At 36.8% G+C, this 11788-nt stretch overlaps 1 protein-coding gene across 1 annotated transcript; it reads right to left on the bottom strand.

The window, feature by feature from the left end:
- Positions 1–2316: 2316 nt before the first annotated feature.
- On the bottom strand, positions 2317–8203 carry LOC108664503 (putative carbonic anhydrase 5). Its single transcript, XM_018151098.1, has 5 exons — positions 8176–8203; positions 7319–7457; positions 6943–7115; positions 2932–3092; positions 2317–2337 (listed from the first exon to the last, which is right to left on the bottom strand). The coding sequence occupies exons 1-5, from the start codon at positions 8201–8203 to the stop codon at positions 2317–2319; spliced, it is 522 nt and encodes a 173-aa protein (XP_018006587.1).
- Positions 8204–11788: the final 3585 nt, after the last annotated feature.

Below are 11788 nucleotides of genomic sequence, written 5' to 3'. Positions count from 1 at the left end.
TTGGTACACCTATTCATTAGGACCTAACGGTAATGTTTAGCTCGAGAAGATTTTTTAAATTTCGCCTTTATAAAGTTATCTGGCGATACCGGCCGAAATTCGCCGTGATCAAGGAATTTCTTCCAAATTACTGAACAGACTTGAACGAAATTTTGAAAATTTTTGATGCTTAGCTCATGAAAATTTTTTCGATTTTGCTTTTGTTCGCGACTTTTTTCCATTGCATCTTCATTCGTGAGTTACATAGCAAAACGTGCTTAAATTCAGTGATCAAGAGTGATCTTCTAAATAGTAGATCACTCTTCTAAACTCAGTGATCTTCTCAACTGCTTCACAGATTTGAACAAATCTTTGTATAAAAATACCTAACCTTCCAACGATAATGTTTAGCTCGTGACAATTTTTGATATTTTGCCTTCGTTTGCGAGTTATACGGCTATACAATCTTGGACAATGCAAATTTGAAAAAATCGGCCTCATAAATGCCAGTCGTTTCTCCGTATATCCGTATAACTCGCGAGCGAAGGCAGAATCTAAAAAATTATCACGATCGAGCTAAACATCACCGTTTGTTAATTAGGAATGTATAATCAAAATTTCGTTCAAATCTGTTCTGTAGCTTTGAAGAAATTCCTTGTTTACTGCCATTTAGGCCCGTGACTCAGGAATGAGGGAGAAATTTAAAAAAATTTCCATAAGCTAAACATTACCATCAGGTCCTAATGAATACGCGTACCAAGTTTCATCAAACTGCGTTCATTACTTTGGGAGATATTCCTTGATAATTGAATTTTGAGATTGGCCGTGAGACCGACCGCGAGTCCGGCCCTAAATTTGTCCGAAGCGGTAAAAAAAATTCATCGGTAAAAATTGTACAAAAATGAAGTGGATAATGGTCCCGTTCATTGATTCATTCTGAATTTTGACGTAAACAGCATAGTAATGCAATGCAGTTTAATCTGAGAACATTTGATTTAATATAACTAATTTGAAAGAATTGTATGATTTCGAGTTGCAATTCTTTTAACATAATAAGTTGAAATTAGCTTCGAAATTTAAATTAGCCAAGGAAAATATGCGTTATATAAGAATAATGAATTGAGTAAATAATTGATTGAATTTAACTAAATCTCAATAAGTGGCTTGATAAAATCATTTAACAAATCAATGCACATAATTGGCAATAAAACGACAATGAGAAGGTATCATTTAATTCCTGAAAAACTTTTTATTTCCAACGAAAATAATAAATAATTCAAAAAGTATCGATTAATTAAGGGGGAAAAATTAATGCCGAGGAAATAATAAAAGAAATAAATAGTGGAATCATCATGAAAAAAATTAGTCCAGACATACAATGTGACGGTAAAATTCAACACAAAATTTAATATAACAACCTCAATGTCATCAGATCGATACGATGAAATGAACGACAAGAAAGTAAATGCAAGGTTATAAAATAGCGAAAAAATGAATAACTACAACTTGATATTATAGATTAATGGCGAAACAAAAAACATGCTTACAGAATTAGTGTCACGGAAAGTATTGAACGCGCATTACTCTCGCCTTAAAAATAAAATGTCTCAGAGAGGAGGCGCATGCAGAGGCCAGCAATGACGAACTTCACATTTAGTTCATACTTTTTTCCGTAGATAAGAACGCTAGAGGGCTTAACAGCCTATGAAGTCAATTTCTTAAAAGTCGTAGCGCTGGGTGTCCACAGCCACAAAATATCTTGCTAAAGGTAAGCATGGCCATACTGCATCTGGCCAAACCTCTTCAGGCCCAACCTACGCAAGTTGCAACATTTCTCCACCCAAATAAAGCCTGAGCGGACCTAACCTAACCTCATTGGCTGCAGGAAGTTAGAAAGGCGGTCCAAGTGTGCTGGTAGAGCCAGTCATTGGCTGTAATAAGGTTGTGTGCCGGGACAGCGTGAAAAGGTTAGGCCAAAAAGGTTAGGCCGGAGTAGGTATAGCCGGATGAAGAACTGACTGCTTATGAGCGAGCATGCTTAAGCTTTGTCTGAAGACCTACAGCGCTATTATCTTTCGGCAGTGTGTCGCTTGTATGGATTACGAACATTTTTGGCCTACGGCTGCGCTCCTTACTCAGAGAACAACAAACGCAGGAGAGTAGAGCGGAGCGATTGAGGTGACGGCCGGTCTTCGCTGTAGACCAATTAAACGATAACCTCTCCGCTATCTTCGGGCCATTTCTGGCTATAATTTTGATTTGTTAATGAGCTAGAAAACTGGTTAAAACGTTCCGGTTCTTTCGGAGACGGCGTGTGGTGTTGCGGTGTCATGACGGCTAAAGCCACGAACGGTACACCTGCGCCGAGAGAAAATATATCATCAAATTAATTACTTCAAGACGCAGGTGCTGCCGACTATTAAAACAAAGACAGAAGGGCTGAAAAAATTAATAACTCAAAATTTCTGGCACATGCAAATTTTGAAAGCCGGCAACCGCTCTGTAGAATTTGCGATGAGGTGATAATTTGTGAAAATTGCCGTATAGTTGAGTATAAAATGTATATTTCTAAGGTTACTGGGGATTTTTGACCGACATTGATTCAATTATACACCTTAAGGTGGAATGAATAATGGTTTTAAAACTGAAATTTGATAACAAATTGAGAAATTATTTGAGTGGCTTTAGTAGTTGAGTCAACGGATAGATAAGATTCCGATAAAGATATTTGAGAGATACAAAGCAACTGACAATAATAAAGCTTACTTTGCGCTTATTAATCGGTTGAGGGGTCCGGAAGTTGTTCTGAAGTATGCCGCCTTGTTCGTCTTTCAGCGTTCGCAATTTCGTCAACTGGAAAAATTTCAATTAATTAAATACAATCGTATTTGCTACTGAAATATTTATAAATTTTGGCTCAAAATTTTAATTCTGTTCTTCATGCACGTGTACCTGAGCCCTGGAGACGTGGAGGGGCTGCGCGAAGACGGTCCAGACGACGGCCTCGTTGAAAACGCCCGTGGTGAGGCTGCCGTCGTAGCGGTAGTAGCGGCGAACGTCGTCAGGTAGCAGAGAAGCCAACGCGTACGGGTGAAAGACCTGCGCCATGTGATCTGTCAAGTACATAAAATAGTACTAATAATAATCTAAATAATAATCGCATTAATTTGACTTTACCTCTTTAATTTTATCCAATATTCTGCTAACCCAAATAAAAATTATGGGTGGTGCATCGATGATTATAGGTGGTGATAGTAAATTATAGGAGGCATAACGGAGGGCTACCACATCTGCCTAAAATCGACAATAAAACACCAATAAATCGAGATGGTGGCATGTATAGGTGGGAATAATCGATGAATCATCGATGATTTACAGGGTCTGAATCATCGATGGCACATTGCATCGATGACACTCTTGTAAGCCACCGACAACCGTTTGCCCAAAGCGCACAGTGCACGAAGGTAATTGCCACTGTAATTTATCCAACGTATAAAGGTGTTATTGGGTTGCGGGTCATTCGAGATCAAGACGAAACCATGACTTCGTTCTGTGTGCTTGGTTTTTAAGGTTAGGTTCTGTTAAGAAAACTTATTAAGATTTAGCGTGAATTCCGTAGGTTCGAGTAAAACTGACAGATAGAAGCAAGGTGTTCACAAATTTATCAAGCCAAAATGAANAAAAGAAAATAGTTTTTCAAAAGATGACTGCGAATCCAATTATTTATGTTCACATGAGATATTCAGTAAATTTATTGCGAATTTTGCGTATGCGCCAACCGGCTGTGTTGGAAATATTGCGATCAATTCGGACTAACTAATGTATCATTAGGTATGAATTTCATGGATCGATTAAGTGTGTTATATAATATATACAATCTTCTCAAATTGCCCCCACTCATCTAAACTCTAAAGCTACGTTGACATAGTCTGCAGCACCTAGGCATCTCTAAAGGGCAGCGGCTCTGCAGCGGAGTGCAGCCCTCAAACGCAGCGAGCAAGTCTAGGAAGCACACGTTCACACGAGCTAGGTTGACGCGCGTCGGCGTTGAACTTCCTACTAATCTTTAACATGTTAGGGTACGCACACAGTGAAAGCAGGTTGCCAGCGTGCTGGTTACCTGCTCAGGCTGGCGCCTGAAACCATAGCATACAGAAGCCTATTCGTACAGGTTTTCACTGTGAACGCTTGCATTATTATCCTATGTCCATTCTTGTGGCAGGTTGGAACAGGTTGCCCACGCGGGCAAACCTGTTTTCACTGTGTGCGTACCCTAAGAATGGAATAGAAGTGTCGGCGTTGAAGAAATAGGCCCATGGCCTGTTGAAGATTCTTGAACTTTTCGTGACTTGATTCACAAGGGATCCGGCCTTGGAACCCGATCTTTCCATAGCTGACGATTGATTGAGATAGCTGCTGGACTGCTTGAAATATGTAGTTTCGGGTAATTTGCTTGTCAACAAAAGTATGTTTTTTTACGCAGAGGGATCCGAATAAAAATTTGGTTTTCTATCGCCGACTTCGATAGTGAAATTAAATTATTTAGGGGAAATTTGCTTATACAGTCAGATAATTATTTCGATTTCAAGTCTAAATTTCTGCTAGAGTGGTACCGGTATCTTTCCGACGCAAAAGATTAAAGGTTAGGCTACAGAAAAATAGTGATTCGAAGTGGTGCAGGTAATTCACGCCTGTCATTTAAAATCATCGAGTGATATGAATTCCTTTTTTCAAGAATATTCTCCGTGAAAATATTTTAAATCAAACCGATGTCAAAATTTGTATAATGTTCACATCGTGAAACTTCGATGCTTATCAGTTATTTTCCGGTAGCCTTTACTCCGAGCTGAACCATTGTTCGTTATGGATAAACGAAATTCCTCTCAGTGGCTGTTTACTCGAATATAGCAGCATGTTCAAATGAAATTCTTGATGTAACCATCTAATCATCACGGTGTCTTTGATGAAATTAATGCTTGCAATACTTCATTTAGATATTTTAATACGACTCAGGTGCCAAGTCCTCTCCGATGGCTCAACGGTAGAGGCTTTGCTTCGCGTGTGGAAGACCGAAGTTCGAATCCTGCTGGAAGGGACTTTTTTCAAGTCGATTTCTCACGAGGCGTGTGTACGGTACTCAGATAATTTGTTCCTGATACATTTCTAGCATTGTTACTTGTACTGCCATTGTGGATTCTCATACGGAGCCCTTAGAATAGTGATTGTATGAAGCAATATTAGTAAATACGAAAGCATCGTATTTGAAACTAAATTGAAAATTTCTATCGACTTCACTTTAAAGGTGGCCATCGGTGGCTCATCGATGCGCCACTGGTGTCAATGGATAGTTATTGGTGGAAGAAGAGCTTTACGTGTAGGGGGGCCATCTGCAGGTTATAGGTGTGGGATAGGTGGTGCACGGCTGCACGCCACTCTTAATTCACTGTATAAATAATAGTTGCTCCACCTATGGCGTCCGCCGATAGCAATTATAAAAACGTAGGCGCTCCACTCACAATTTTTATTTGGGAATGTCACACAGCGAGCTGGCTCGGTTGTAAATTGGATCTGAATAAAAAAAAATCTATGCCCAGAGCAAGTGTAGTAAATTGTTGGAAATGAAACTAAGAAAATATGAAGCTTTGATAGAACTTGCATAAAATTTTACTAAAATATTAATGAAATTCAATAAACTTTCAAAATACGAAATAAATTTTAATGATAGCTAAACTAAAAAAACGAATGAGAATTCCGATTGTTTGATAATCAATTACTTTCAGTTCCCAATATGTGATGCTATTCTATTAAATGTTCTATTAAATAATGTCTACAAGAACTTGATTGAAGTTCGAACCACGTTACCTCCATACGTGGACTTACATCGCCTGCAAATTGCTACGGCGTGAGGAAATAAGTCCCTAGTTATGGTGAGTGTGTAATAGTGAATATTAAACAGGTTATTCTGAGCGACTTGAGAATATTAATAATTGGTTTATGAAATTTTGTTCTCACCGAATCATACACTGAGCCTGCTAAACACTCATTCTAGCTTAAAAGCTAGTATTGAGTACTCGTACCAGGTGCGATGTTGATCTTATCAATGGTTCATACATGTAATCGTTCATCAATACATCATACTGAATAAAGTAGGTAATATTGAACATAGGTAATATTGAACATGTATTATGCGTAGATGTTAAGAATGCTAGGAATGCGTAAAAAAAATCTATGCCCAGAGCAAGTGTAGTAAATTGTTGGAAATGAAACTTAGAAAATATGAAGCTTTGATAGAACTTGCATAAAATTTTACTAAAATATTAATGAAATTCAATAAACTTTCAAAATACGAAATAAATTTTAATGATAGCTAAACTAAAAAAACGAATGAGAATTCCGATTGTTTGATAATCAATTACTTTCAGTTCCCAATATGTGATGCTATTCTATTAAATGTTCTATTAAATAATGTCTACAAGAACTTGATTGAAGTTCGAACCACGTTACCTCCATACGTGGACTTACATCGCCTGCAAATTGCTACGGCGTGAGGAAATAAGTCCCTAGTTATGGTGAGTGTGTAATAGTGAATATTAAACAGGTGATTCTGAGCGACTTGAGAATATTAATCATTGGTTTGTGAAATTTTGTTCTCACCGAATCATACACTGAGCCTGCTAAACACTCTTTCTAGCTTACAAGCTAGTATTGAGTACTCGTATCAGGTGCGATGTTGATCTTATCAATGGTTCATAAATGTTATCGTTCATCAATACATCATACATCAATGTTATCATACATCAATACTCATTCTAGCATAAAGCTAGTATTGAGTACTCGTACCAGGTGCGATGTTGATCTTATCAATGGTTCATACATGTAATCGTTCATCAATACATCATAAAATCAATGTTATCGTACATCAACACTCATTCCAGCTTACAAGCTAGTATTGAGTACTCGTACCAGGTGCGGTGTTGATGTTATCAATGGCTCTCAGTATGTGGTCCAGGACGGGATTGTCGGTCGTCGAAAGCTCGAACAAGATTGCCAGCACCGCGAGACCCTGGGGTTGGCTCAGGGCTTCTTCCGACGTCAGGCCAACTTGAGAGTGCACCATGTGGAGCTCAAGAGGATACCTGGAAGAGCGGAAATTTGCGGGCACAAGTAAAACTTCAGCTACGATTTTCATGAACTTTAGTTTCATAATGATCATTCAGTATTGTCAAAAGTTAGCAAGAATTACAAATTACTTTACCCGCTGGGTTGTTATAATCGTCGTAAGTCGCTATAAATTGCAACATATGCTTTAAACCCGATCGGTGTTTGATTGAAGACTCACTGCACACTTTCAATGGTGTGTTCTGATCCCTGGGTCTCGTCCGATCCCCAATGGAATTCTAACTTCGTGAATTCGTAGTAGCCTGAGAGCCCTCCTCCAAATACAAGAGGCCTTGACTTGTACTCAGCTTTCACTGAAACTGAAATTAAAAAATAAACTTGAATACCATCTTATACATTCGGTGAAATCTTGAGTTAGACTCGTACTACACAAATTTCCAAATTGTAACGTCTGAAACTGCTCATATTTCCAATCCATTGAAATTTTCATAAATTGTATAGAGGTTACGCATGCACCTATACCGTTGCACTTTTATAGTAATTCAGAATAATTTAAAACCCATTCATGCATAGTTTTTGCATGGAAGGAATAGTACTACGAAGCGTCAGGACAGTAACTCGTCACTCCTGTCACTGCAACTGATAAAAACGATAGTTTTTATCAGTTAGATCAAGGTTCTTTCTTCGCAATGTAGAAATGTGGGATTCAGCTAAAAAATGTTGCCATAAGGTGTGTCAATGGTGTGCTGGTTGGGATGAATGAGCAAATCAATTAGGGTTTGATAGCTACAGCGTCTTAGAATTGAAACAATTGTGATAATAATTAGAATATGCTGAATTAATGCAATTTAGGTTTTCATTCGTTTTCTTAGAGGACGGACTTCGATGGAAAATTTTAGTATATGATATTGATTCCACTAAGTACAATGTGATGGTTAAGAATGGATGTTAGGATACAGATGACTGGATCAAAGCCATCGTAATGGTTGAGTTTTTTTAAACGAATTTCATTGCAAAAAAACTACCTGCAATAACATGATCTTAAAAACTGAGATACATGATAGTACGCATTTTTACGAGTGTAGAAGTCGTTGACAGCAGTCATTGAGTTAGGAACTGTGCTGTAGTCGATGAATTTCAACGGCAGGGTGGCGCTCAACCAGGACCAGGTTGTTTGCTTTCTAACGATGTTGATGGGCGACTGTCGCTGACCAGCCCAGAGCTTGGTGAAGTCCCAAAACCGCGGATTTCTGTCTAAAAATGCAGGTCAAGAATTAGCATTTGTTTTATAGCCTTACATTCATTCATTCTGCTGCTTTATATGCAGCACATAGTTAAGCCCTCCAGCCATGTTTTTATACATGTAAGTATATGATGAAAAAACAAAACCAATATGATAATAATGCGCGTAATATTTTCTTAAACATAAATGATTTTTTCACATGAAAAATTTCGTTCAAAACGTCCAGATCATGTTTTTCAGCTTCCAATTGCAAATTGTTTGAGGGCAAACATCACACTTTGTAAGATTTCAACATATATAAAATAAAAAATACACCTAATTGGGATCATGTATCGATAACATTTTTCACGGCCCGTTTTCTTTTTTGATGGGTGTGCTTTCACCACTGAACATAGTTCATGAATCGATAGCAGACGCATCGAGCATTGTTCAATATGCACCATCGCTAAGATTTTCTAATTCATTAAACCACCTTTTACGGGATTGAAAGTCCCTACCTCTGCATATTATTGATTTGATAATTCCTAAATTCCCATTTTTTATATACCAATCTCTACCTCGCAGTTTTATTTATTTCCTAAACCTACGTCCCTATGTTATTGATTTCATAATCCCCACAACCCATTTTATTGCGATAATAATCCCTGCATCCCATTACGGGTTCTGCAAATACTTATAACCCCCTATTAAGGTTTGCTAATACCTACATCACCCTAAACGGTTTCATAATCTCCCTTTGAGATGAGTTTGATAATATCTTCAATCTCCAACAACGGTTAGATCCTCACATTCTCCTATGACGGTTTGATATGCCCTCACATCCCCCTATGACGGTTTGATATGCCCTCACATCCCCCTATGACGGATTGAACTCTATGGAGCCATAAATTATATTTTCCTTTTAGCAATCGGAAGAATTCTCGCCTTGCATCATGCGAATGGAAATATATAAAAAAGGAAAAATTTAAAAATTCCTAATTTCACAAACTCTACAGAGTTGCGAAATTTGACAATATTTTCAATGGTTTCATTCGATTTTTATTGCATTCTACGTTCATCAATGTACCAAAAGTTCAATTAGATTGTTTACAACCAACATTATGCGATACATCATGACCCCTGCCATTTAGAAGCTTAATTTCAGATCCTGGCAACATATTAAAATTATTAACACATACGTGCGCTCGGCTGAACCCAGTTATTTTAGGCTATTTCAGATTTCTCGCAAACACACTAATTAAGAGCCCCGAACTTTCTGAACATTTTACAGACGAAGATTATTTATTTCGAGCAACATGTTGTCCGAATTCTATAATATATGACCAATCGAAACTTATTTTTTAGCGATGGAGCTATGAACAAAATTTCGCGAGAAAATGTCGTTATTAAAAATTAATTAATTATTATTATTATAAATTATACGTTATTTTCATTCTTTTTCTTCATAATATGAAAATCCTTTCCATGTGGCTCTTTCCAAGCATTCCAATGCTTCCTATATTTCTTCTACGTATTGCCAATTTTTGCAATATACTCCATACACATTTCAAACTAATAATTCAAGCCTATTTTTCCACAGTTTTCATGAAGTTGGTCAAAAAAATAGCTCTCTTTTCCACAGACTGTCAAATAGTTTTCCACATTAAAGTTCTCCAAACATTTCGCATTTGATTAACAAAATTCTTAGTAATATTTTTTTTCAAATTTTTTACATCTATTCACGCATCTTTGCAAATATGTAAGTGCAGATTCTATTTATTATACTTTATTTCTCCATACGTATTCCACGTATTTTCCATATAGGGCAACATGGGGCAGCGCGCCCCCCCCCTTTTTTTAAACTAAATTTTTGATTAAGTTTTAATTGATACGAGGTGATTCTTTGTTTTGTTTAAAGGTGCAACTAATGAGGAATGTATGATGCGAATTAGGCGCCTATAGAGTTATTCAATTTTTAATGAAACACTATTTTGTAAAAAGGGACAACATGGGCCCATTGCCCCACCCCTGGGGCAATGGACCCATGGGCTTGGGGCAAGGCGCCCACCCTTGGTCTCTTTACCACAATTGCATAATTTTTGTTTAAAAATGATAAAACAACACCTTACAGTTAAAAATAAGAAAAAATGTAATAAAAATATGACATTCATTCATTTATTAACAACTCAAAAAATAATATCATTAACATGAAAAAAATATACCCTTGGCTTAAAAAATCTATCACTGACGTGAAAAAAATATTTCATTGACATAAAAATATATATCCTTGACTTGAAAAATATATCCTTGCGATAAAAAATTCGTCCTGACATGAAAAAATGTATTCTTGACTAGAAAAAATATATTTAGTTGATCAGAAAAAACTTCGTTCTAGTTTTGCCCATAATCCAGATATTATGTGCAGAGAATTCGTACCTAATCGTGATTTCAGCTAACACCATAAAAACTCATCAACTTTTGGCTCATTGGTGTTGACTGAAATCAACTTTTGGCAAGGCAAGAGTCAATAACTCGATATGGGGTCATAAATACGCATAACTAGAAACTAAACCTGCTGTCTTGAGGCGTCAAATCGAAAAATCATGTAATATGAAGAGTGATTGGTAATTCAAAAGCTAGTCATAGTTTTGAAAAGGTCATTGAGAGAAATCTAATGATGTATAACGCAAGACTTCCCCATGGGCGCTTTGCCCCATGACGCGCGTGGGCCCGTTGCCCCCACTAGGTATCCTTTCAATTTATATCGTGTCAACATTTTATTTTAAAAGCTAATAGTCTAAACTTAATCTTAAAATTATCCCTATAAATATTACTTTCAAAATATAATTCACAGTAATTTCAAAAGCTTCATCTACAGTAACCAAAAACAGTTTTATTTAGCAGCAAAAAATTCTTATCTTGGCTAAATCAGTTATTCACAAATATTTTAATAACGCAAACACTTAGCAAAACTTGAATCCGTAAACTTCACCCCAGTGAAACTGTCGACCGGCGGTAGAGAACACGGACCAATATCTGCCATACTATAGCGAGGAACCTGCTATGGGCCCATGACCCGCAGTGGGCTCGCTGCCCCATGCATGTTACCTTACCTTCCGTGCATTTTACTAAAGCGGTGTACGAACGTCACCAACATTTAAAATTAAATTTTCAATGACATTTACAAAAATTTTCCGGAAATCCGCATTTGGTTCACTACATTCTAACCAATTGTTGTACAATTTCCATAGATTCTGCACGCATTTATCCATCTAATTTATAATTTTTCGATTTTTCTTATAATTTATAAAATATTGTTAAATTTTTCCAAAACACGTTTCAGATTTATTCGAATCTTTGTAAACCTTTGATCAAATTTTTGATAATTCTTTGGCTATCTTTATTTCATATAACATATTTTTACAGGGCACAAAATTATTTTCAAGTCACCTTCCATACATTTATAAT

The sequence above is a fragment of the Hyalella azteca genome, unplaced genomic scaffold, assembly GCF_000764305.2.
Source record: "Hyalella azteca isolate HAZT.00-mixed unplaced genomic scaffold, Hazt_2.0.2 contig16424, whole genome shotgun sequence".
Lineage (NCBI taxonomy): Eukaryota > Metazoa > Arthropoda > Malacostraca > Amphipoda > Hyalellidae > Hyalella > Hyalella azteca.
The sequence above is the reverse complement of the archived record's forward strand: the minus strand, read 5'-3'. Positions and strand labels throughout refer to the sequence as shown.

What these genes read in the sequence shown, in the direction of transcription:
- LOC108664503 (XM_018151098.1), bottom strand. Translation starts at nt 8,203, where the DNA reads ATGACTGCTGTCAACGACTTCTACACTC. An exon ending in TGTCAACGACTTCTACACTC is followed by an intron (nt 7,458 to 8,175) that starts GTAAAAATGCGT and finishes TTTTAATTTCAG; the next exon opens with TTTCAGTGAAAGCTGAGTAC. An exon ending in TCCACGTCTCCAGGGCTCAG is followed by an intron (nt 2,338 to 2,931) that starts GTACACGTGCAT and finishes CTCTCGGCGCAG; the next exon opens with GTGTACCGTTCGTGGCTTTA.